The sequence below is a fragment of the Schistosoma haematobium genome, chromosome 3, assembly GCF_000699445.3.
Source record: "Schistosoma haematobium chromosome 3, whole genome shotgun sequence".
Taxonomy (NCBI): domain Eukaryota; kingdom Metazoa; phylum Platyhelminthes; class Trematoda; order Strigeidida; family Schistosomatidae; genus Schistosoma; species Schistosoma haematobium.
Genome location: NC_067198.1, coordinates 16,150,714 through 16,178,663, shown reverse-complemented (window position 1 = coordinate 16,178,663; position 27,950 = coordinate 16,150,714). Strand labels below are relative to the sequence as shown.

General features: G+C 35.1%; 1 protein-coding gene across 3 annotated transcripts; it reads right to left on the bottom strand.

Moving 5' to 3' along the window:
- Nucleotides 1-519: 519 nt before the first annotated feature.
- On the bottom strand, nucleotides 520-27,844 carry KIF3A_1 (Kinesin-like protein kif3a). Of its 3 annotated transcripts, none has more exons than XM_051213140.1 (14): nucleotides 27,432-27,844; nucleotides 27,250-27,382; nucleotides 27,042-27,207; nucleotides 26,807-26,994; nucleotides 25,442-25,495; nucleotides 23,115-23,262; nucleotides 21,495-21,634; nucleotides 15,807-16,004; nucleotides 14,284-14,458; nucleotides 13,159-13,391; nucleotides 11,418-11,681; nucleotides 7,427-7,621; nucleotides 4,727-4,840; nucleotides 520-2,043 (listed from the first exon to the last, which is right to left on the bottom strand). In XM_051213140.1, the coding sequence occupies exons 6-14, from the start codon at nucleotides 23,146-23,148 to the stop codon at nucleotides 1,954-1,956; spliced, it is 1,443 nt and encodes a 480-aa protein (XP_051069078.1). In that variant the 5' UTR covers nucleotides 23,149-23,262; nucleotides 25,442-25,495; nucleotides 26,807-26,994; nucleotides 27,042-27,207; nucleotides 27,250-27,382; nucleotides 27,432-27,844; the 3' UTR covers nucleotides 520-1,953. The 3 variants fall into 3 exon arrangements, with proteins under 3 accessions (XP_051069078.1, XP_051069079.1, XP_051069077.1); XM_051213141.1 differs by lacking the exon at nucleotides 25,442-25,495 and having other exon boundaries at nucleotides 27,432-27,615; nucleotides 27,764-27,834; XM_051213139.1 differs by lacking the exon at nucleotides 25,442-25,495 and having other exon boundaries at nucleotides 11,418-13,391.
- Between the last annotated feature and the right edge of the window lie 106 nt (nucleotides 27,845-27,950).

Below are 27,950 nucleotides of genomic sequence, written 5' to 3'. Positions count from 1 at the left end.
CTTGTGATACAAGGATTAGAGTTGCATTGATCACAGTATTTAAATTACTGAGAACAATTTTGCGTCTGATTTTTTCAAATTTTCCTGTCTTCCGAACAAGAGAATTTAAAAAATCTCTTTCAGAGATTTCAAAGGCGCAGAACAAATTGCTGGTCATCTGATTATCTGCTTTACCAACAAATCGTCAACAATTGGAGCTACTTGCTTCAGCAGTTAATTGGAGCTGCTTCTATTGAGGCACTGAAAAGAAAGTCTGATCAACCAATAAACCTGCAACGGCAAGACTAAGGCCATCACTCAGTCTTTTGTCCTTCCAAAACCGGAAAGAAGTTTACGAAAGTGATGGATGGGGAATCCTAAAAGCCCATAAACGCAGCACGGAATAGGGGTTTGTTAGATTAGGTCTTCGATTTACTATGAAGACAACTGCTTGATTAATATAGAATAAGTGTAAGGAGTCGTTCAATAAAGATTGGAAAATGAAGATTCTTTGTTTGACTGCACAATTAGTGTTTGAGTGTGTCGCCGTGTTGGTCACTTCTGCCACGCTATGGTAAGTGTGATGACAAACCACCGATGGAACGAACGAGGGCTACTAGCTAACCGTGAGTAAGTACAAATGTTGTGTTGATAAGCTGTCGAAGGTTATTGGGGTTAGACTTCCTCACTTGTACTAATCCTAGTGGTCTTCGAATGGGTTATCAACGTAACATTTGGCCTTCAGTGACGCAATGAGTTACTGTTCACAAGCAGCCAAACTCATGTTTGTCCAGCGTTCACAGTTAGTTATTGGTTTTTCTGATATGATATCGATTATGAGAGCTGATTACTGACAAATTATTTTATCTACGTATCTAGCACTAAGGAAACTCGTGTAGCTGATCCTTCAACGTAATGACCATTACAATTGGATTCTGTCATATCGAAAAGAACTGTTGACGATAGTTGACTAGTATACGGTAAGTCTGTTTTGTGATGGTAATGGAGTTACCGTCTGACTAAATGGTGACAAACATTTAACTGAATTTAATTGGTTGCTCTGTACTCAACTGATTAGAATTCTTTATGTTACAGGTTGTGCTGTCAGAAATGAATTTTACCTAACATCCGGACTCATCGATGATTACTTTTTATGCGCTTAGTACTTGGTCATTTGTCGTGCATGGTGTCAGATAATATCGCGAAATCTACTTTAGGTGAGTTTTGTTTAGTGATGTTTTATGGAATTACCGTCTGAACAAATGATGACAGTAATTCGTCTGATCATAGAGTACTCTTACTTGATTAACTAGTCAATACTTTTTAAATTTCAGATGGCTATCAACAGAAGGCGCGAAAAGGAAATACTTCTGACTCGTCCTGTTATGTCTTACAATAAATGTGCTTAAAATAAATGCTTTTTTTCACGACGACCACCCGTTAAGTGGTTGCGCGTTGGCTATATGAAGTTCGTTCGCCTTTATCTAAACAGTGGGCTGGTTTGTTTATGAGTTTGACTCCGCTGTAGGACTAGCTCATGCACTGCGTTTGTAACATTGACTAGTTTTTGCCGGTTAGACGTCCTGTAGTAAGTAGAATATAATTTTCCGAATCTGCGTGCCTGCTTGGTTGTTTATCAATCAGTCCTAGAGAACGTCGAATTGTGTTGCAGTGGCCATCCTCAAAGTAGTCACTTGATGCTTTTCAGCTCACAGTTAGTCATGTATGAATTAGTTTGAGACGTAGCAGTTTTTCGCTTGTCTTAGCACTATCTAGCCAATGCATCAAATCCTGCGATATTGTATGTACCACCGCATTAGGGTACTTTTGGTTTGTCGGGTCTTCGTCCCCTCTAGTTTACATGGTATGAAAGTTACGGGTTACTTCCACATACACTTCACGGGCTGGGGTGACATTCGTATGAAGTTGTGTGTGTATGCTGAATAATGAAAACCGGCTGTTGGGGAAGAGCTTTTATTTCCTAGTTGGTTTAGTTTTCTTCTGGCTCGGTTCTGAATTCGATATGTCCGTATATTTCAAGTACACGTGTGCGAGATCGATCGGCTGTAAACAAAAAATCAGGAAGCAGTGTTATGTTTCAGTTTATTAGGAATACTAGAAGTTATATAAAATGAAGGGACGACGAAAATTCCAGAAAGTGAATTCCGACTTCTGCCTAGATAATCAGTTTGATTTGCGCCTAGCAGTCAGTTGGGAGTCGCCGTAGTACTCGAGGGTTTGGGGTGCTGACGTACATATATTGGCTGTGACGGGTCTGATGTGATCCTTGTTAGAGCGCTTGTTGACAGTACACAGCTTGTTTGTGTTTCCAAAGGTGTGAAAGGGGTTACAAGTTGCACGGTTTTGGGTCCACGCCCTGTCAGTGCAATATTTAGCTGTTTTGTGTTAGTATGTATTTCTCTCATGCTTACGATTTATTTGGGTAGCTCCCTACTTAGTTCTGCTCGAACGATTGGCTATTTCCTGACAGCCAATGACTATTACGTACTATCCGACACGTCTCCGCATATTGTCTGCGAACAAACAAAGCCGTATATTTCAGTTGGTCCGAAACAAATTACTGAGACCAAACTAATACACGGGATTGAGGATTTCAACAATGTACACCTGACTGGGTTCTGAAGAGTACTTGCAATTAGCGGTTGTAGACCTAAAATGCGTTTATTCAGACTCATATCAGTGTGGTGACTTGTCCTCAATGACCACATTATCGAGAGGTCATACCCCCATCGTCTCTGTCTCAAAGCTTATTCCGACGATCATGATTTGTTTGTGTCAAGTGAACTACTAAGAAAATCAAAAGTGCAAGTATCGTGTTCTGTTCCGTACTTCGTTTCGTGACGTATTTGTGATCACAGAGAAGCCAGTTAGCTTCAGGCTGCATAGCTTTTGTGTCATAGTGTTATGGTAAACTTAGGAAGGTGATATTGTATCCAGATATCAATGTGTGGAAAATCTGGTAGATTTGTGCTAGGTACAGGACTACAAACACAGTTTCTGGTTCGGAATCTGACTTTACGAATCTACTGGCATATTCGCGGTCTCAAGGTTTTCCATCTTTGTCGTTCGTTAGCAGTTTGGTGTGGGGTATATTCAATATATAAAATACAAGCAGGACAGTCGTTCAACCTGCAGGTTGAAAACTCATGGTTGTTTCAAAACTGTAAGTTTGTTTGAACTGAGAAAAAATGGAATGTTTTATGGCATCAAATGTGAAGGAAAGTTCCGAGGATTAATTATAACAATTGCATCACTTAAAAATGTAGTGAGATGTGACCAGTTGTAACGGTCTCCAATCTCCCAAGTTTGGGGAAACCCATAAAGTCAAATGAGTTTTGCCAGGGTTAAGGGGAAGTACTGGGGAATCTCTCTAAGTCTGGGAAAACTTAGGGGTTTTAGTGCCATTTCCCCAGTTAATAGCGGCTTCCCCAAAATGGGTCAAATTTTCCCCGAAATTGGGAGCTCGCAGTCGAAATGATCATTTCGAATGCGTAGACTTCTGTTGGTTAGTGATTGACGGAGCGTTAGCATTCAGATAGTGCATTCAAGTAAAATGTTCCTTTTTTGGTATAGTGAAGTGTGTTTTAACATCATGTTGAACAGCAGAATAGAGCGCTAACTTACAGTAAATATCTTGTGACTGGTCTGAAAGTCAAGTTTTTGTTATTTGCACTTTGACCAGATGGTAATTCTGGGTGGAAGGACTTGTGATTAACAAGGACGTTATTTTGAATTCGTAAAATGAACAATTGTTGTGATATATTGAAATGAGCTTTGGGTATATTTAAATGATATTGTAATTAGTGGATGAATTGTTTTGTGGCTCTTAGAATGTCAGTATGGGGGTTGTTTAGTTTCATTAAAATCACGAACCAATCTAAGTCACACAGCCACTAACATGAAATTACTGGACGGCCGTTTTGTGGTAGAGTGAGACTCATTATTGTTACTTCACAACCACACCACACATGATTAAAATCAGGACCTTCGGTCTTATGTGTGGACGCTTAACCTCTAGACAACTCAGTCTCGATTCAATGTTTTGCAAGTCTGGCTTTGATCAGTCCACAATATTGCGCGACCATCTATTGCCTTCAGTGGGTACCTTCCACACACCTGACATGGCTTAGCTCCTCTTGTCAAGGCTTTCACTAGAACTCCGGGAATTTCTCAAAGCTAGTCACTAGTAAGGACATTATAATTCCCAGTTTAGAATTGTGCAGATTGGTTTGACTAAATAATGAAAGAGCCAACCCGAATAGTTACTCAATGTTTGTCCTGGGTGTTTGGAAGAATTAGGGGTGTTACGACATAGTTATGTTGTATACCCTAGATCTTTAGTTTCATTATTCACAATTCTGGCTTGTCAGAAGTCCCTTGTACGATGGCTGTCAATTTCAGGTCTATTTTATTAAATCATACAGTTGTCCTGCTTGTTTATGAAGAGAGTTCAATAAACAGGTGTAGGTTTATTACTTGACGGAAATTATTCCACTTTTTTTTTAGAATAAGTATGTTCCATTTTTACTTATAGACGTGATTTAATCATCACTGTATGTTTCAAGTAGTTGAAGTAAATTAATTTACCAATTATGTTCCTTCATATTAGAGAGATGCATGTAAGTGACAGTTCGTTACTATTCTGAATTGATAGTTTACAATCAGTCAGTGTTATTTTAACTTGTTCGATATGGTTGCTAAAGGAAAATAAAAGTCTGGAACTTACAGGTTCGGGTGTTTGCTTTTCAGGTTTTCGCATATTATTTCCTGTGTACGCTACGCATTTTAATTGCCATTCACCTATATCCTCGTCCCACTGTACATTTTGTTCAATGAGAGCCTGAAATACAAAGTATGGATTCTGTGATTCGTTTATGCTTCATATAACGTCTAATTTGGTCACAAGTGATAGCACTACAAAGTATTGAGAAATGTTATTTCAAAATACTTATTATTCGACCTGGTCAATGTATGCTACTATTGCTCGTCATACTACATCAATAAAAAGTTATCCTGTTTTGAATGCTTCTCATACGTGATGTACTCTAGTTGAATAAAGAAAACTAAATATGAAAACATGCTTAAATATAGAGTTGATTTCGAACTCAGGGACCTATCACAACTATTTCTGTTTCTGTTTGAATGTAGATTTATAAGCCTCAATGGTTGAGATGAAGTGGACAGACTTTTCTTTTATTATTGTACATAACAAATTTCATGACATTTTCTACTGCTTTTAGATGTACTCATGTCATAATGCAAGTAGTTTTACACATCTAGACGATTACATTTCCAAGCAAAGCTATGTAGAGACTAGCAGTGGGATCCGGGATGCGCATTTCGTCCTGTTCGGAATTTGTCAGTTAGATGTGCATGAATCACGGTGTTGATGTTAAAACCAGGACTCGAACCCAGTGGAATTCGCTCCAAGCATTAAACGCATTATCCGCTTAGCTAATGAGTCCGGAAAGTCACTACCTTGTGCACACACCCCCGATTGACGAGTCTCAAACAGGACGAAACGCTCGTCTTAGATTCCACTGGTAGCCACTGTTCGACTTTGCTTGAAAATGTTAATGAGTTGATGGCAATATCCAGGCGAAGCTCGCAGGCTGCACTCATTTCAAAACAGACTTGCCAGTTATAGTCTCTGATTTGAACGACAAGTAGATCCAACTTTCATGGATGAATTATAGATTACATTTCCAGTATGATTTTTTCCTACCATATGGAATATACATCGTTCTGTTATGACTGCAAGAAATCTTATTTATATGTGATTTATTTCTTTTCTAAATAACTATTTCTTATTTTATTTATTGTGGTCCGCTACTCAGATCCCTTAATCTGAACACTTAAAGTTTACTTTATCGGATTATTTGAATGTTCAATTATCCACCGTTACACTACTGATGGTGTTTTTTAATTTATAAGAACATTAGTTTCACATATGCAAGTGTTTCTAATTTGTTGCTAAACTAACAGATTTTTGATTGATTCGTAGTCATATTCTTGAAATATGAGTCACCAAAGAAACCTAACATTACTTTGAGTATTATTAAAATTAGAGTACTGTCAAGTGTATAACTTTTAATTTTTGATTTACTGATTGCAGATAAATGTACTTTTCGTAAGCTAAAGATGAGTTATTCAACTGTCGTTTGGACTATTAACCTGTTTTGGCTTTCAGTAAATACACTTTGATTGTTTGGAATCATGATTATGACTTTACAGAATTATATGAGAATATGATATTTTAGTTATTGAAGATAACCTAATACTTATGTAAGATATTTCTTCTGAAGGACAGCTGACGAATCATGACGCGCTGGGAACATCGAATCGGCTCTTTATCAGTGAAGAAAGCTTTCCAATCTTTAAGATGCTCATGCACAACTAATAAGTGAAGCTAAGCAGAACTTAGGTACTATTATTACATTTTAAAACGACTTTAAAATACACAAAGAATCTAATCGTATCCAGTGGTAGAGCCTTATTTATAAGCAATTGTATTTATCTATAGTTTAGTTTATACAGCTTGAAATGATCAAATTCTGGTTATTAGTAAACATGTGGTTAAGATTTAGAAAACCTAAGGCTTTTTTAATTTAAGTGTTTGACTAATTCCTTACATTATTTCAAACTAGTCTCCATATCCAAGAGAGTAAGCCACGAGATCTGTCAAATATTAAGTTTGATCTACAGCTCATTTGACGATTTGTACTAAACAATCAATAGTTACTGTGTAGAGAATGGCAATACACTCATTATGGTATATCTAATTTACATCGTAAGTTTTAAAAAAGTTGAAAAAATGTCTAGACGATGAATTAAAGAATTTAAGCGATTTCACTTAAGCGACGATAAAGAACGTATTACTTTTTGTATCCTTCCATGATAATACTTATTAATTAGTATTCAAACATCATTCCGTTATCAAAATAAAGCATTAACATGGAATCAGTCATTTAAAAAATAATTAGCACTTTACTTTGATTAGCTCTAGTTAAGATAATTTCCAGAAATTAATCATAAAAACTCATGTTGGATGTAAGCATTTTAACTTCCTCTATCTTGTTGTTCTGCGTAAAATTTATCAGTTCTGATATATCAGATATTTACTAATGTTTTCTAATCAATAAGTGAGTTGATTTTGTTTGTTCAAATTAATACATGATTAACTAATTATGCCTGAAATGGTTTCGAGTTTCAAGAAAATTCTCGGGGGTCGACTGGTTTCATTAGTTTCAAATAGTAGTTGATTACGGGTAATGTTGCTAGTCCTCAAACAGTAATTATAGTGTAGTGACTTGTATAGAAGCCGAGATTTTATTACAAAATTGGTCTAACGTTGCCTCGTTATAATAGAATGTGTTTATCTGAGAAATAATATAAATGCAGAAAAATAGCTCCTTTCATTAATTACTTGGTATGATTGTGGAATAAATCGATCGATGATTAGAGTATAACGAGCCAATTCTCTTTCCAATTGATGTATATTATCTACTAAGCCTTCCATTTCACGAACGTGTTCATTTTTCATATCTTCAAGTTCCGACTTGGCTTGCAAATATATTGTACTTAATTTACGTAGTTTTTTACGCTTCCCGGCAGCTTCTTCCTAGATTAAGTAAAAAATCAGAGCCGCCTATTAAAATAATACCAATACAAGAAAATATGACAAATAATTTTAAACTAGAAGTCAGAATTGTCATTGAAAGAACATAATGTCTCAGGGCAGTTTCCGTTGGTAATTCAATGACGTGTGGTAATCAGCCCGTAGTTGTTAACATTGTTCTATTTCATGTTACCTCGATTTGAATTATCTGATTATATGATAAATAGTAGTGATAGTCCTTTAACACAAAATGGAAGTGGGTTTTCATTTAGTCGCGAATCATGCTACATGAAGTTAATTATGAGTTTTAAACGGGAGAAATACAGAAAAGTTTTCAGAATAAAATGGATTCTTTTATTGCATGACTTCCTATCAGTTGCAAACAGCCTTATATATATGAACCAATTAAGCTACAGGAGAGCTTATCAGTGTCACTTTGATTTTCCCATCGATTCTTCCTGAGATCTCATCTCCCTTGAACAAAAGACAGATGATAACAGTTTTTTTGTAAATAGTCTGTTGTTTATGATCATATACAAAAATTAAAACTGATCAGCATATCTCGATTAACATAGCATAAGAAGTAGTATTATTCTACGCAGCAAATTTTGATTTAAGCTTTAAGGGAAATAAAAGGCTTAAAGCCATATCAATATTTGGAAGACAGTGGAAGGTAAAGACTAATGGGATGATTTAATTCTGCATCTTTACTAAAACCTAAACAATTGGGTCACTCAGTTTCCTGAGTTTGATACTATTACAATAACCAGTAATTACAAGTGTAGTGATGTAAAACATATAGGATGAATGAGTGGCTGGAAGTAATAAATATCAATCAGAGACAGTTACGAGTTACATCATTTGACAATTTTCAGTAATTTAAATCTGAGGACTTTAGCTCGTCGAAGAAAGTCAGAGCCAGTGATCATAATTGCTCACAACCATAATGTGCAAATTTAAGTATAGTATTACAAATAACTACATGAAGTACTTATATTTGTAGTTTTTAATATTATATATGTTAACAAAACAGGTGATCTGAATATTATGGTCAAAAATCTATCCACAATTCTAAAATAATTTAGTTTGTTTATTCTTCTGCTACTATAATGTACAATCGTTCAAATAATTAAACTGTACATAATTAAATCGAAGAGATCTGCATGAGTACTAACCATTTGCTTACGATGATTTGTATGGATAGAGCTATTCGTATAAATGAAGTGAATCATTTGCATGTATGTTCAGTTGAATATTCGCCAATGAATTCAGTCGCTATTTACATCAGATATAACACAAAGAGGCAGACCTTTTAGCAATTTACTAATTTGGAGCTGTCCGTAAGCTACCGATAAGTTGGAAAACAAATTGTGAATAGTTATATCTTGACATAAGTTTAAGTAATTCCTGCCGTAGGAGTACTTGTAAATTTATTACGATCTCACAATTTTGTAAGACCTACAAAGAGGGAACATTCGTGTAAGGTGTAGTGCAAAATAGAGAAGACTTCTTAATTACAGAAAGGTGTCGCGCAATAATTTTAAAAAATGGTTAGAGACGTTGGGTGACATGGTGCAAAATAAAACTCAGTTGTATTCATCCTATATCTTTTTCTAAATCTCTCATGTTTAGATTTTCTATTGTACTTGAAATTAAATCCTCTCCGCCTATTATCTTGTGATAACAGACCAATACATTTTTGTGCTGGAGTTGATGATGACTGAGTGAATGTGTAGCATGGCATAGGACCTTTTATCTTTCTATGTTGGCAATTAGAGTAGCATTTATCAACGTCAGCTTTTTTTTAATTTGACAGTACATTTTTAATAACCATATCGTAAATTACAAACAGATAATTTAATGCAAAAACTTGAACAAAGATGTATCAATTTTAGTAACCTCGATTTTCAGTAGTATAGACGATTCATTGTCGTTCACAGCTAAGTGCTTAAAAATTATACAACTAAATAATGTCAAACTTTATTTCTTGAGTGAGTAACGTCTCTTTGAAGGAACTATTTCATATAAATGGGTAGTTGTGTTGTATCAAAACAAATTATTGAAGATGACTTTCCAGAAGTTAGAGTTTTAAGTTATTAGTCGTATAGGAATTGTTAATATAAAGAGTTATGCTTATATTTAACACTTACTGGTAATATTAATATTCATTCAAATTTATGAACAAAGAAGCTTTACATAAATTGTTTAATATTATTTTAGATTTAACTGTGAAAATACTTTATTTGACTGAAACTCTATGTGTAAAACTATCACTTCGATAATAACTACGGAATATTGTCAATTAAAAGTTACACTATGTTATTTCGTGCTTGATGTCTAACATACAACTTTTTGTCCATAGTTGCATCAATTTGATATTGGCAGATTTGATTATCAAATAAGTCATATATTCGTAAAAATATATAAATTGATTATTATGTAAGCTACGAGGTCTGAGAGATTTCCGTTTGATCTCTTATGGTGTATGATTACAACAATATATATACATAGTAGCGATCATATTTTAGGTAATTTGATTTGAGTAGTTAAACATAAGGTTTACATTCACAGTTATCCTACTGTCAAGTATACTGTTAAATTCGATTAGTTTAATGTTTAGCATGTATGGGAGAAATCTAGAAAAAAGAAATGGTTCTGTGTAAAATCCTGGATTTACTAATCAGTTTTGTTTTTTATCCTCAGAATTATTTGTACAAGTATTGTTTAGCATGCTATGTTCTGCATATCTACCCAAGCCCCGTATACTATCAGGTTGAAGCAAGAGATTATATATTTAAATATCACTATTAAGATTTGTTTTGATAATTAGGTAGGTAGATTTTAATCAGAGATGAATGGTGGCTAGCAGTGGAATCCATGACGCGCATTTCATTTTATTTGGGACTGGTCAACTGGATGCATATATGCCAAAAGAGACTTATCAATTGTGATTCTAAACATCAATGGGAAGATCCAAGCAACCAATATATACAAATTAAAATTAGGTAGATTACTTATGACAAAAATGATATACATTTAGATTCGAAATGTCCTAATAAGTAGAAAAAAAATGCATTTCTGACAAGAAGACTAAATAATCTAAAAGAACTTTTTAAACTATAAAGGAAGAAGGGTCAATAGCTAACGCATTTAATACTGTTGTAACTGTGAACCGCAGATTATGGAGCAGCGTATTAACGATCGGATCAAAGACGCGTAAACACGTAAAAACGGCCTAGGGTTCTAATTGGTCCCGTTTCCCTGTCTAGGCCAGCCAGTTGAGTCCAGAACGCAAGTCTCAGCCCCTGAGATATGAAACGTTATATTTCGAACATACTCTGTTTATATACCAATCAAGCAGACCACATCGTACCATAAAATAGAAAATAACATTGTACAATATTGACCAGTAGGAAAACGACAGGTGATATAAATATTGACCAATAAGAAAATAATACCATTTCATGTCCAAGGATAGCGTTAGACGTAACAGAATAATTTCGGGGATATTTTTCTGAATATCCCAACAAATACAATCTTGATTTCTAATATGTTCAACAGAAAAAAAGTATTTACTGTCCTAACGACTTGAACAATCCACCCAAAATATCATCATTTGACAACTATTTGAATCATTTCTGTTCTTCGGGATATTTGCACGTACATATTATTTTCTACAGGTCACTTACTTCGAATCTGTTCGTTATTTTTATTAAATGAAACTAGTAAAGTTTACAAATGAAAGAAACCATTAATCATACATCAACATTTTCAAGGTAAATATCATCGAACAAATTACCTGTAGATTATTATATTTTTCTTCAATATTGATACGTTCTTCCTCTTTTTCTTTTAATTTTTGATGTAATTGTTCCGCACGTAATTGTTGTTTTTGTAATTCAATCGCTGATTTTTCTAATAATTTTTCTTGTATTTCAGCTTTTTCTAATAAATTTTCACCTCCAACAATTATGCGACTTTGTAATGCCTCCATACGTTTCGTTAGATTATTACGAGTTACTTCAACTTGTCTTAATTCGTTTTCTTTGGTCTCAAGATGTTTCTGTTATTATTTAACAATAGAAGTATGAATATTCAATGTGTTTGAATGAATTTTAATTTGTGAAATGGGAGAAATTGTTTTTCCTTGTTATAACAGAACGAATATTGGGAAAGTTGAAAATCTCTTAGCTATTTTCTGGATTGTTACTAATTATATCTTTGTTGCATTATTAATAGATAAATATATTGTTACATTTCTATGTTTCCCCTACTGTAAACGTCCAGTGGACCTTTTGACTGTTGTTAGATATTTTACCGTCCCTTAATTATTGCCGATTGATTATGTAATATTTTCTTCTACCACTTATGGGAATTTCTTGTATGGAGTGCTGTATGATTAGGAATTCTCAGCATATTATTACGTGAGTTCTCAGACAAGATCATCGTCTTCTGATTGGCCCTGGGTTAGAAAGGGGTTCGATAACCAATAAGCGCTAGGGCTTTGGTTGTCGTTCATTGGTTGTGTAGATTCGTAAAATTGGTCACTGGTCCGACTAGCAATATGGTAGGTGATATCAATTTGGAATTCTCAAGTCTTAACAATCCCATACTTCCCCTTTCTTGAAACAAAAGTTTTAACTTGAAAAGTCTTATACTTTTCTGTTTTTTTGGTAATTCGTGACTAGTCGAGTACAACCTCGTCAGAGTTTAAATGGATGTCAGCGACAGTCGTTTGATATCACGAATTAAATGAGGTATGAACTGTAGACCACCGGGTCCTGACTTAGTGGTTCGAAGGTAATACTGCTCACTAATAATTCTGAAGGTTCTGGGGTAGCATGTTTATTGCTGAGAAGTCCCTTACTGGGACAAAATAACTACCTAATAGAATCGTTTTGCTGGTTTAATATGATTTCTCATTGAGTAGCACTTTATGTCGTTTTAAGTGATAAAATTTGTTTTCTTTTGCAGGGTTAACAATGTCCTATCATTAATTTACAAAGTCTTCAAACATGCTGACAAATTAACAATTAGGATTTAATTTGTCAATGATTGCTGAATGCAAGTTTCAGTGATTCTAATGTAGATACAACTGATTTACCTTAATTCACTGTTATGAGTAGTAATGTTTCCTGTAAATGTGTTTAACCAGATAAAATAATGCATGTTATACCACATTAGAGTGAAATATTATTTTTATATAAATCTATTTCTTTAGTCACATAGAGAAAATAGGTTGTGGTGCTTTTTCGGTTATTGTGTTTTGAATGAACTATGATCTACTTTATCGACGTAAAGTGTGAGGTTCTTTTTCTCAAATCTCTAGACGTTTTTTATCTTATTAAATGTCTGGTTATTTATGATGATGAAACTTTACTAGTTTAGGCATTCATGGTTTTGCAGTAGTTCAAGAAGAAAAATGTTTTTATAATTTTACGTAGAGTAATTTTTATTATGTTTTAAAACATTTATTTATCCAAGACAAAGTCTTGTACTGATTAAAGGTCACCTGAAAGACAGAGTTCTTGTTAATTTACCTGAATACGGTTTCGTTCCTCTATAGCCATATCTTTCTCTTCTTCTAACTTACGTCTGTCAGCTTCAATCATACGTTGAATTTCAGCCATTTTTTGTTTACTCAGTTTTGCTGTATTTCCTTTTGATTTCTTCAATCTGTTTTCTTGATCATTGTGATCGATTGTACCATTTCCATTATTATCATCATCACTATCTTTTTCTTCCGCATTTGTTGGGTCTGAAGGTATGCCACCTTGAAAAGCATGTTATTTTTTGTAGAAATGGAAAAAACATCAACATACTTCTTATTACAGTAGGATTATATACTTGGATTATATAATAAATTAAACTCTTCATTTCACTTTACTAGCTTTTGATATACTTATACAAACTTCTTGAATTCAGTTTAGAGCTTTAAAATGATAGTGTAGCTTTGAATTTTTGTTCATTAATTGAACAGATTGTCACCAACTTATAATAAGTGGTTGTTTTTAACTGCTTGATTAGGGAAGGGTTGGTATAAGCTGAATGAATAACGTGTTTCGTTAACAGGTTTTGTAACAAAACAATCTGTGTTACACGATAATTAGCTCCCATGGCAAAATCCAGAGAATGTAAGGTTATTTATGAGCAGAGGTTGCTGGAAAGTACTAATCACAAGAGCAACTTTATAACTGAATTGCTTCTAACAGCAAGTCGGACTCTTACATGTACGATACATTAGAGAAATACAACTACAAGTGAACACTTTACTAAGTGATGCTCATATTATTTGAATATTGTAGTGGTAAGACACATTTCTAATTACGAACATATCCATTGATATTTTATTGAAGTTTCTAGGAAATACACTAAATCTAAACTTATTGGTTAAAGACTATTCAATGTACGAACCGTTATTTTACTTCGTTTCCCAAGTCATAGTCCCCTACGATCTTTATTCAAGTACTTTTCTATTTAAGAAATTTACTGCTTACTTTATTGAAGGTTTATATTTAGAACAACGTCACACAACGAAGTGACATGTCAGGTGTGAACAACGAAAATTTCGGGATCATATGTTTAAGGATTAATTAGATGTTCATGGATTATTATGAGGGGGAAAAGTTGTGTTTCTCTATTTGTAAGTCTTCCTTTTTATTTACCTTCTTCCAACTGTTTACGGAGTTGTTCAATTTCTTTTTGGAATTGACGTAGCATTGCATCTTTTGGATCTTCATTTATCTTCGCTTTATTCTTTATATTTTTTGCCCGATTTGCATATCTTAACGTACTCAATGATTCATCAAAATTATAATCGGCTGGTGATATGTTTGCTATCTGAAGTTTAAAATTGTCGAGAAAAGGTGTCGAATGATATTATTACATTAATAATAATTGCAAATATTTATATCTTATGGAAATAGATAGTTACTTTGGAGGTACTGTAATAATATAAGACTTCTCAGTAATAATCAAATAGTTTTGAATGACTATAACTTGTGGACTGCGTGCCTTGTTAATGTATAACGTAATAATACCGACAATCAGAGAGCAGTGAATTATCGATCGGACCAAGGACGCGTAAAACACGTGCGAGTAACCTAGAGATCTGATTAGGCCTGCTTCCCACTTAGCCCAGACAGTTGACTCCTGAACACCAATCACAGCTTCTGCAAAATGAATCATTTATTTCAAACATACTGAGTTTATATACCAATCAAACAGACCACAACGTACCATAAAATAGAAAATAACATTTGTACAAAATCTGGCCAAATGTGGCTGTGAATGTGGGATGCAGTGACTAATAGACAAGGCATGATTCAAGAATGGTAACAATTATATTAATAGTTCATAGGTCAAAATAAAGCTTATAATAAGAGGAATATGAATATGAATAGTTTAGTTATTTAACAATTATACGATAAAAATATACGTTTAGTATTGGTCCATAAATGAATCTCAAAGTTACCATTCATTATGCTTATCGGGATCTAACAAGTTTCGAGGTGAAGTTCTAGTGAGAAACTGTTAATCGATTAGGTTCAACAGCAGGCCACTGGATGATAGGTGTATAACACATTTGATTCCAGCTCAATGGTCTAAATGCAGTGTGCTTGTCCAGATTCCAGAATTGCTTGGGTTGAATTACAACAATGTATCAGTTTGAATTAGATTGTTTCGAAAAAAAGCGATCTGCATATTCAAAAAAGTCTTCATTCTGCATATATATTTAGTCATCTTAATAATTAAGCTCGACAATTATAAATTTTATAATATTGTGTCAAAATTTATCTAGAATTGGATAGGTATTGTTTATTATTACCATGGAGTTATACTACAAATCTCTTGATTTAGCTATATTACATTGGTCTAATCAAATTATTCACAAAAGTTTTAACATTTATTAGCTCATCATAATTGTTTCAGACACCGAATAATAAGTTAATTTTTGTGGTTGTTAAGACATGTGTTTACCTTTCTGGTATATTTTGCACACAGATTTTCATGAGCAGAATTAAAACCCCTATATAACTCCACAACATAAACGAACGAATTCATCTTAATAACGATTTCAAAAACTACTATCACTAAAACCATTTTAGTATTTTAATACTTATTATTAACTCAAGTAAAAATGAATGAATACATATGAAGAGTAAAGATATTTTACGAGTGATTTTACCATAGCAGTTTTAGAATTTCCACCTAGTGAATCTTGTAATAGTCGGGTTAATTTGGAATTACGATATGGTATGTGTGTTGATTTACCATCGACCAATGCAGAAATCACATTACCCAATGTAGTTAACGATAAATTTATCTTATTCGCCTCCTGTAAACGTTTTCCAGTTGCACCAGTTTTTGCTTGTCTTTCAGATCCCTAAAATGTTGTATACAAAGAGTTAGAATGTATGTTCAAAGAGTACGGTTGTTTTAATAATAATAATAATAATAATAATAATAATAATAATAATAATAATAATAATCGTGACAGTAATAATAATAGTGATAGTAATTATGATAATGATAGTGGTAATCATCATGACTGTCTATAAAAAATTAGTTTCCTAGCAAACTGGTGAGGTACATTTAATCGATTATTATATACAATGAAATTTGAGATTCATATACATAAATATATTGACTGAACCATTGTTTTGAAGTACTTGTGGAACTAACATAATTCAATCAGTCTTCGCAAATATATCATTTGTTTTCACTTAAAACATTTATGCTGAAGAATTTCAGAATTGATATCTTTTTCAACGTTCTTGGAACTTTATGTTGCTTAGCTTTATGGTCGATACATTTTGTCATTAAACTCACAGTAGTCTTACCTTAATATAGTATGAAATAATTTTATAAAATGATGGCATTGCTTAATGCCAATTTTTCTACACTATTAGGTAATGTGAAAACGGGAAAAGATTGATTTGGCAGTAGTTCATAACTAAATTTACCGTAAGCTATATCCAGTCATCCAAACAACAGATATCTGTACATATCCAAACAATAACAGACGAGAATAATGGATGGTAACTGTTGAGATCTACTTATGGACTGGTACTATATATATATTCTTAGTGTATAATTGTTAAGTAACTAAACTATATATATTTATATTCCTCTTATTATAAGCTCTTAATTGACCCATTGTCTAATGCATATGATTTACTATTCTCAAGTTATTGTCAATCTATTAGTCACGGTTTCTCATAATCACAACCACTTTTGGTTTGATCTTGTACAAATGTTATTTTCCATGTTATGGTGTGATGTGGTCTGATTTTGCTTGTATGTAAATCAAGTATGTCTGAAATATATGATCCCGACCGAAGCTGCTACCTTGACGCGGTGGTCGGGCTTGCCTATCGTGATGAATCAACCGAGCTATATTGGCTGGAACATATGTTCCTGTAGGTTCTACCATGCCAGGCAGGTCGATTGGAGAACGGTAAGACTAAAAGCAGCAACTCAAGGTCTGAGGGCGAAGTCTTACTGCTGACTTTAGAGGGGTGTGACGACAGTAAGGTGGTTCTCTCGGACAACCAGCATCTTCAGTGATGCTGCCTTCCCACCAGGAGGGGTGTGGTTAGAAAAGGTTGACCCTAAAAATGTCACACCTCACCTTACCTCACGGATTTCCGTCTCCGGCGATAAGGCCCTTTGAAGAACGGAGCTAACACACTAAAAACCTTCCACGAAAAGGCCGTGCGCGACCGGCCTCAAGCAGTTGTCCCTTGGGCTCTGTGGTCACGCTCCGACTTCTTTTTCAGGTTCCTCAAGAAATACCCTTCCACGGTGTGGGCAGCCGGGAAGTGACATCAGCCCTCATACCCGTAACAGCACACGAGACCAAGTTGGTCACATTCAAATCCTTCCTACACCTCCTAATACCTCTCTTATCTCCATGACTAGCCCTCCTCACGTCTCTTTATCACCTCGCACCGCTAGGGCAAACGATTCGAGTACGCGGAACAATATTCCTGGTCTCCTGAAACCACACTCTAAACTACACGTAGGAGCTTTTAACGTACGAACACTGTGCCAAATAGGACAGCAGGCTTCTTTAGCTAAGACTTTAGAATCCCGCGCCATCGATGTGTGCTGCGTCTCCGAAACGCGCATACAGGATCCGAGTAGCGTCATTCACTTGACCTCAACATGCCAAAGTAAAGAACCGACTCGATTCACACTTCGTGTATCTGGAAGCCCATATTCTGCTTTCCGTGGCCTCGCCAGCGTAGGTATAGCATTGAGTCCTAGGGCAGAACTAGCTCTCTTAGACTGAATCCCAGTAGACTCGTTTGTGCGCTGTCCGACTAAACGGAACAGTAAGGACTCAGAAAGATAGGGACACTCGTCGGTGCCTCTTCGTCGTCTCTGCCTACTCTCCCACTGACTGCAGCTCAGATGATGTAAAAGATGAGTTTTACAGAAAGCTTTCCGACCTTCTCCGAAAAGCTAGGCGCTCTGATGTAGTAATAGTGGCTGGGGACTTTAATGCTCAAGTAGGTAAACTAAGCGATAGGGAAAGACACCTGGGTGGATCTTATGTTGTCGTGGCTCAAAGAACAAATAATGGCGACTGTTCGTTGCAGCTATGCTCAAATAACCGCCTGTTTCTCGTAAATACTAACTTTAAGCATAAACAAAAACATCTTTTAACATGGAGACCCCCTAATTCGTCCCAACGTTGGACCCAAATAGATCACATCGCTATCAGCCACCGATGGAGGGGCTCGAAAGAAGACCCCGAGGCAGCATGGAATGATATCCGAAAAGCTGTGGAAACATTAGTGATATCTGCTAGTACTGTAAACCACAAGGTTAGGGAGCAACACTGGATCTCAGCAGCATCTACCGCACTGATAAATGCTCGGAAACTCATTCTACCTGGCTCTGAATATAATGAAGAGCGGAGTCAGCTTAAGCGCAAGCTGACAAGAAGTCTACGCAATGATCGTGAACAGTGGTGGGTAGCGAAAGCAAGAGAGATGGAAAAGGCAGCGGCAATAGGTAATAGCAGACAATTGTTCAGACTTGTTAAGGAAACCGGTATTAGGAACCCGACCGTTAGCGAAACAATCTCAGAGAAAGATGGACATATTATACATTCTCAATGCAGGAGATTGGATCGATGGGAAGAACACTTTAGGGATCAATCCAACTGGTCTTCAGCCACACTTCGGTTTCCCACGATCTCCAGCCAACCTGAATGGCAAGTTAATGTAGGTCCTCCGTCCCTTTATGAAGTTGAAAAAGCCATAGGAAATCTGAAGCGAGGGAGAGCAGCAGGCCCTGACAGGATTACCCCTGAGATTTTTAAGGATGGTGGTTCAATATTAGCAGTGAGATTAACTGAGATCTTAGGTAGAATTTGGGAACTGGACGTAATCCCATCTGACTGGTCTCACTCACTGATTGTACCAGTCTATAAGAAAGGACAAAAGACCTCTTGTGACAATCACACAGGAATCAGTTTGACATATATAGTGTCTAAAATATTGACTTGAATAATACTCCGACGCTTAACCAATGCAGACTAGAGAAAACCAGGCCGGTTTTCGACCTGGACGTGGTTGTATAGACCAGATATCCACACTACGTCAGGTTCTAGAACACAGACACACGTTCAGACGCCCCACAATGGTAGTATTTCTCGACCTTAAAGCAGCTTTCGACTCTGTCGATCGTAAGGTTCTATGGCAGTGTTTGTCACTGAAAGGAGTACCAAAGAAGCACATTAACCTTATAAAGGCTCTCTACTCGAACACAACTGGTAGAGTGAGAGTTTATGGCGATCTGTCATCAGAATTGATTACCTCAAGTAGTGTTCGTCAGGGCTGCCCACTCTCTCAATTCTTGTTCAACTTTGTCGTCGACGTACTTTTAGAGATAACACTTTCCTCGTCTAGATTTCCAGGGGTTGAACTTGTACCGGGAGGTTCACTTGTTGACTTAGAATATGCAGATGACATAGTTTTATTTGGGGAAGACGCTGACACAATGCAGAGTCTTCTGACCACTCTAAGCAACAATGCAAGCATGTTCGGGATGCGATTCTCTCCCTCGAAATGCAAAATGTTACTTCAGGATTGGGTTACATCGACACCCGAACTAGTGATAGGGAGTGAAGTAGTTGAGTGTGTCGATAGCTTCACTTATCTTGGAAGTCTCATCAACCCTTGTGGTCTGGTGTGTGACGAAATCTCAGCACGGATACAGAAGGCTCGACTAACTTGCGTCATTTATGGCGTAGGCGAGATATCCGTCTATCAACCAAAGGACGGGTTTAGTGCGCAGCAGTTCGTTCCGCCTACTTTATGGCAGTGAAACATGGCCGGTAAGAGTGGAGGATATTCGTAAGTTACTAGTATTTGATCATAGGTGTCTTCGAAATATTGCTCGTATATCCTGAGACCATCGAGTAAGTAATGAAGTTGTTAGGAAACGGGTAATAGGTAAGGTTGGCAAATTAATTGATGACGTAGTGAAACTTCATCAGTTGAGATGGCTGGGACACGTGTTACGTGTGCCCAACGACCGACTGCCTCGACGTGCGATGTTCAGTGGTATAGGAGTAAGTTGGAAGAAAGCAAGGGGCGGCCAGACCAAAACATGGCACAAGTTCATGAAATCACTGACAAGTGAACTGAGTCATGTTAGTAGGTGTAGACTACCTGGTTGGGGACCACGAGATGATAGCAACCGATGGTTAGAGACCCTGAATGACATGGCTCAAAATCGTTTGCAATGGCGCAGGTGCATACACTCTTTGTGTTCTCCCGAATTTTGATCTCCTTATTCCTCCTTGTCTCTTTTTTTTCTCTTCCCAAATTTATTTCACTGGATTATACTCTTTAAATAACATCTCCAAACCCTAATCTTCCCGATTACTGCTTATACTCTTATTGCCTCTACCACTACGGTATTTGAATCGACCACTGCATCCCTGTGCTAATGTGGTGTGGCAACTCGAACTGACGTACGTACGTACGAAGTTCTACGTTGTTACTTACTTACTGACTGAAATATATGAATAATATCGTGGAGGCTGAGATGGGCGTTCTGGACTTAACCGGCAGGGCTAGCTGGAAAAAAACCAATTAGAACTCTAGGCTACCCGTACTGGTGTATGCGTCATTAATTTGGTCGTATAAGTCAGCGTATCTAAATTGGTAATCGCATTTCACGATAATCGTACAAGCTAAGGACACAATAGATTGTAATAATTTACTTGCTACATTCAAGAAATCTCATCGATTACGCGAATGTTAACATCATCAAATATTAGTAACATTGTGTTCCTAGATTGCAACAGACAATTCTTTATGAAATAGTAAAAGGTAATGAATAAGATGGATATTAACATGTAATTTAGGTAGGATTTATGCATGTGAGCGATGTATCCACTATCTTTGATCGTTTTTTACTGACTAGGTAAAGTACAGCTCTTCAAACAGATGAAACAGGAAGTTATTACATGTATTTCATTTTCTATGTCGAGAACAGATACAAAAATACCAGTTTTTTTATGTTTCGTAATCTATGGATATTAATCAGAACACCATGTTTTCTTAAGGTACTTACTAGGTATAAATACAGTGGCCGCTTATTTGGGATTCATTAATCACCTATTACAAAGAAATATTATTCCTACTAATTATTTAAAGAGTGACCCTATTTCGTAATTGATAAAGGATAAGTTTGAGAAGAATTTTCCATAAATTTCAACCGTAGTGATACTCATAGTTGTGGGGATTTCCAAATTGATTTGATTGTTTATTGTTGTACACCAAAAGATTATCTGTGTGTATAGCCAGTTTATTGTCAGAAATTAAATTAAGCTCTTTAAAACTCTACTTACGGCCAAATCAACTAAGTGTAATTTCCCTTGACGAAGTAATGTTTTATTCTTCTCCGAATGTTCGCTACATTCAATTGTTATTGTATAAATTGCATGTGAACGTGAACTATGCTCGTTCATATTAGTTGCACCAGTTACACCTTTATAAAGTAAGAAACAAAAGTAATATAGTTAGGAATTCAGTAAACCAAAGAAGGCTGAAAAACTCCAGTATAATGTGTTTTATCTGATGAATGGGGCAGAATTGAACACGTCACGTAAAGTTGCACAATGTCAAGATAAGTGAAGGCGTTAGGGATGTCAAATAAACTGGAGCACATCGCTTGAATTCCAGTGTTGAACGAATAAGTTTGTATAACCATACCGATATCTTTTGGTGCATTCATGCATTATATTATTTGTCTGACCCGTGAATACTTAGAAAGAACTGGTTTTTTTTTTAGCTTATTTGCGAATTGTCATAAACATGTCTCACTTTCATAAAGTCTACCGCTGAAAAATTTTTCGGTAAAAAATTTATAGATCAAGTTGTTTAATGAGTATACAATAGAAAACAAAATGAATAATTCCAAGATTATGAGCATGATTTAAAATGTCGAATTATCGACAATAAGTCGGTGAGTTTGATTTATATTAGACGTCTAGTTTATTCAACAAAGTTACAGTCATATACTTCTGCCTCCAACCAACTATTTGGAATATTGAACGACATGTGAAATATTTCGTAAATTTCCCTACCGCGATATGAAACTTGTACATAAGACAATAACAAGGCTATGAAATAGAAGTTGGTCCGCATAGATGAACATATTCTGAAACAGCATTTAGAAAGCGATAGAATCATCTTTATGATTTGCTCGTCTCAATCTGTTCTTATTTATTCCAATATAATGTGCTCAAACAGACAGTTGATTTATGCTGTTAATTTTCTTGATTAGTTTTTATCCATCGTAAACTTCTTTTTAACTTCAACACTACTTACTCAACGGTTCAATAATATATAAATAAGTCTGATAAAAAAAGATTGGTAAACAAATTGACCATGGTTGTTTAAACGTATTTTATTAGATATATATGATATATTCATTTGCATTATTTGTTTGAATCTTCCCAGTGATGTTTAGGACTGCAATTGATCAGTCTCTAATTGACATATATGCATCATGTGCGTATTTTCTCGATTATTGCCTTAAGTTACAAGCATATTTGTTTATAATGCTTGTGACTTAAGACATAATTGAGGTAATCCGCACAGGATGCACATATGTCAATAAGAGAATGATCAATTACAGTTCTAAACATCAGTAGGAAGATTCAAACAACCAATGCACGAATGAATTAAGCTTCATCTCATTGCACAAGCGAGTGACTATCTAGACTCAGTAGATAAGTGGATAACGCGATGGGATATTGGGTTCGAGTCTCGGAGTGAACATCAACTCTGTGATGCAGGTACATTCGGCCGACAAATCCAAAGTGGGACGAAATGTGCGTCCTGGATTCCAGTGCTAGCCATCATCCATCTTTTCTTATATATATTGTATATCAGTAAAATTTCCCATCAGGAAATTAAATGTCCTGATTAATCATACTTTTAATAAAATTGTGATAAAATCTTACGATTTTTGTTTCCTAATGACATCAATTTATCCATTTCATTTGGGGAGTGTACAACAAACGAAGATAGATTTTTAACATACACACCAATATCTGGTCTCTCCTTAACATCCAAACGTGCAAATTGATCTTTTCCAAGAATATCTCTAACCTATGGAGTAAATAAAAAGACTAGTATTATACATAATTTTATAAATAAAGTATTCATTTCGACAGATATCTTCTCCGATTTAACAGCAACAAATTGATATTCGGTTAATTATCAAAATAAATATCTTTAACATGGATAGAACAATGTTTATAATAACCGATAGACTATGTATATTAATATGTAATCAATACAAACGTTTAAAGGATGTTTTGTTTGTGAATAGATATTTGGATAGAAAAATGAGTTAATAAAGGTAACATAATCAGAATGCATGATTGTAGGTGACTGTTTGGATTCTGAAAAATCAGGTGGTCCAAATCAGATATTGAGTTTCATTCAGTTTAGTACTGAATTCTAGATTTGATTTGAGGAAATTCTTGTCTTGTCAAAACTGGTAGTGTCGGTAAAATCATTTCAAGATGTAAATAAAATAATTTATATTAGTTGCCACTTTAAGTACTTTTTATCATGACTTTGCTAATTGGTTTACAATTCAACAAATCACAGATATCAGTATCACAAAAAATAAAAATTTATGGTGTTTCAATCAAATTGCGTTTTTTTATTAATACCAGTAGCTACATATACAAAAAAATATATCAGTGGAAGCTATGGATGAAAAGACTTTTCGATACGTCTTGAGTGAACAGTTACTAAACTGCTTAACGATTATGATGTTCTAGATTAATGAATAAATCTATAAATAAGAGGTAGCGATGAAATCACTTGACCATAATTTTTCATTATATACGATATTTTCTAGTCTAATCAACAGGTAGTTAATTGGTTAAATGACTTGAAAGCTTTATTCTCAGCGTCGATGAAGACAAAACACGTTTGTTGTAATAGAAGACAAAGCAAATAAGCTTGAGGTTTGCAGACAATTGAGTAAAACCATCTCAGCTATAAAGTAAGTCTCCGATGAAGAAGAAAAAGGAAAGTAATCTTTTTGATATGTAAATGCGTGATCGGTAATTAGAAGTTTACCAAAGAAAAATAGACAGCACCACAAAAATTCACTTAATTTCGAACCTTTTTAGTATAAGAGTTATTATTTGGAAATTCTTGATAAAATCTATATGATGAGAAGATTCAGATAAAGAAAAATCGAAAGATTTAAATAACACTTCAATTAACAATGAATTTCTGGAGGAACCTGTAACGAGGAACAATGGACAGAGATAGAAAAAATACTGTTCTCAAAGTATAGAAGAAATGAACATTTTATAAATAAGCAAAAGCTTAAGGGTTTCTATTGAAATACATAGCAATACAATATTTTCTAAAATACCATATTTGTTCGCTTTTAGTTTACGTTTTCTAGTGCCTAATATATAAATAACGCCAAAATAAGTCTTAAGAACAGTAAAAATATCAATCAGTAAATGGAAAACGTCATGTTGTAAGCAATTACAACTGTTAATGTTATCTGGTGGACATCAGTCACGCTGTTATTACTGAATCTGCTCAACTAAACCAAGGGAGATTGTAAAGAAAGTTTGGTTACCGAAATCATAATATTATATATATATATATATATATATATATATATATATATATATATATATATAGACAGACTACCATGTGGCCTTGCTTAATGTGGAATGCATATGTCACTAGACTGGTGAATAACATCCAGGCGCTGTGTTCCTCACAAACACTTTTAAATTACTTCTGAAATTATTTGTTGCGTTTCTATTGAAATACTAAAATGATAATCTAATTAGCCACATTTTCAGGGATGGAAATGGACATTCCAGGTGTAACTATCGATCTGTCAGCTCAACTGGTATAGTAGCATTGATCTTAAAAAACTAGTCCAGACTAGGCTCAACTGTAACATAGAGTAACAAAATTTGCCGATAGAAGCACAAAATGGTCCTACTAATGGCCATTTTTGCCTGACAAACGTTCTTATTGTGAGAGGGGACTAATTGGTGACTAAATTTATTTGCCTTTTTGCTGATAACATTCACAAACTTCCGTAAAGGATTTGATGGGGCGTTTGTAATGTGGGGCTTACGGAAAAGCCTCTTAAATTCAAGGTGAAAGATTGATTTAGAAACATTATCTTTCGTGGAAGGTAGAGAGTGAGAGTATATGGGATGGTAGTTGGACAAAAACCCGTAAGAAGTAGATCCCAGCGGGGTATAATCTTAGTACTCTTGGTATTACTTACGTCAATAAACTGTTATTCCTAAGTAAATCTTCTCCAATCTTGTTTGTGAATAGTCTGTAAACGTACAAAACAATACGTAGTTTTAAGATTGAGCTCAAAGTTGATGTAGATTAGTTAATCAGATGATTCAAAGGTTGGTGTTCAAAAATTAATTCTAGCAGTCGTTCATTAGTGGACATTAGTTAAAGCGACATTCACCAGTACATCATCGATGTGACCACATTGACACAAGTTCTTGAACAAAAGTTGTAGACATTGACTTCAAAATGAACATGCAATACAATTCAACAACTGTTACAGTTTTCTGCATGCTTTCATAAAATTTAAGGGTATTCTCCCTAAGTAAGAATTTATGCGTCAAATTTCATCCGATCATGCGGCCTGTTTCACTAAAGATGCTAATACTCTTATGACTATCAAACCAGTGTAGCGATAAATAAATGGCTAAAATAAATAGTTCCTACGTTTTTGACATTGATGCTGACCTCACAAGTTTTACTGCAGACACCTTACTGAAGGTGCTTGGTCATGCATCCGCACCAGATCTCAAGTGGGCACATCGCACTACGCATCCCTTGTAACTGTTGGTCAGCTGACATCAAACGATTCTCAACCTATCAATAGCCTTCCAAAAATATCTTTGAACCCCTTCATTTCTAACCTCTGATTTGACTGGGTTGGTGTTATGTGTAAAGACGTTGTCAAACTTCGAATAACTGTGTCATCTTTACAGGTAAATACTTGGTTGCGGACATAAAATTTTAACAACTAATAATAGAATTAACTAAAATATCTATTTCTCTCATCCGGACATAGAACGAGATCTCACTTTACAGTTTCATATCATGGTTATTGACTTAGGATCTAGCACGGGATATTTTTCTACTTATTTTGTAATAAACCATTTCTCAAGGTATCACACTAAGATCTAAACACTACGGTTGCACATACGGAGATTTGGTTTTGACACTCCCATAAATTGGTATGAGAGTGGAACGTTCAATGTAAACACAAAGTATCAGTTTAACTAGTAAAAGTTTAACCAAAAGTAGAAGTTTTACGAAAATAAAACCCGCAAAGTATAATGCACACCAACCACATTACTGTGTATTACTGAAGAACAAATTATTCACGAAACATTCAAATGCCATGGAAGGTTTCAACAAAATGACTGATATAGTATTTAAAATATGCTCTCAAACTCAAAATATCAAAGCCTGACCATAAAATTTACAGAACGATTCCACGTAAAGTTAACACTTAATATTAGATAATGAAACAAAACCAATCATTTATTTACTGTTAAAATAAAAGATACAGTAATTGAACAAATTGAAGGAGTTGGATATGGAAAATGTACAGTACCTCTTCATTATATATCTCCAGATATGAAACACGAACCAGAAATCTCGTATTCGCATCAGCTTTCGCGATTGCCCCAAATATATGGGCAAATGAATTTGGAATAATACCTCTCAGTTCTGGTTCGGACCTGATCCCTTCCATTGTAAATGTTTTTCCAGTACCTGTTTGTCCATAAGCAAATATAGTTCCTTTAGAAGTCAAAAATAGATCTAATGACTAATATTTGAATAAGTACCATTATATCCTTCTAAAACTTTATCAACAATTGGTCTCGCTACCATGTTGTAAATATCAGTTTGTTTACTTCCACAACCGAAAACAAGGTCGAAAGTAAATTGCTTTGGAGGGTCATCACATGAACTTGTGCGCTTTAATATCACACATCCATCCAATTCACTCACCTACAATGTGACATAACTTTACACGGATGACAAACAAGATACCGAAATCACAGACTGGCAGTTCATTGCAATTTCTTTTTTATCCATTGGCCGGCACCGCACGGCTACTTTTACGTTGTCCGTTTCATCTAACGGTTGCATTACTACCATACAAATGTGAAGCTCAAACGAGTAGCTGGAATTATTCCAAAAGTAAATCCTTCGATAAGATTCGAATAAATTACCAGATTGAAAAACTATCAAGTAGTTGCGATCGACCGACTATATGAACTGGTCAAACTAATCAATCAGTAATTGTTTGATCGAACATCCTTTAAATACAACTATTGCCAATTGTAGTAGTTTGAGTTCAGCCAGTATTTGCTTTGTGTGCTAGCACTGTATGCAAAGTAGTGTAAGTTAGGGGAGCTGAAAAAGAAAACAAAGAGAAAATGAGCTTGCGACCCAGCAGGCGCACACTATTCACCCAAATTTAATTACCAAGGTAGTGCACAATGAACAGCGATAACAAATGTCTTGAGTTTATGAAATCTGGAAAAAGAAACTAGAGGCAGACAGTGTGAGAATTCTAAACTGCGATATCAACGTTGCAGTAAATAAAGTTGAAAAGACACCGTAGCTAGTAACCTTAATAGCGTAGATTAAAACAAGTTCAATACGTATTCATTATACACTCGTTTTTATAAATTTTATTGATACAAGAAATTTTTAAGCGGTGTAACTATCTTGCTTCGTAATTTTTG

Bases quoted from the DNA above. Each gene is read 5' to 3' on its own strand.
- KIF3A_1 (XM_051213141.1), bottom strand. From the start codon at position 27,357: ATGGTAGTAATGCAACCGTTAGATGAAACGGACAACGTAAAAGTAGCC. The intron at 27,208-27,249 runs GTATCTTGTTTG...GTCACATTGTAG, and splicing joins ACTGCCAGTCTGTGATTTCG to GTGAGTGAATTGGATGGATG. The intron at 16,005-21,494 runs GTAAGTAGAGTT...ACAACATTTTAG, and splicing joins TACACTTAGTTGATTTGGCC to GGATCTGAAAGACAAGCAAA.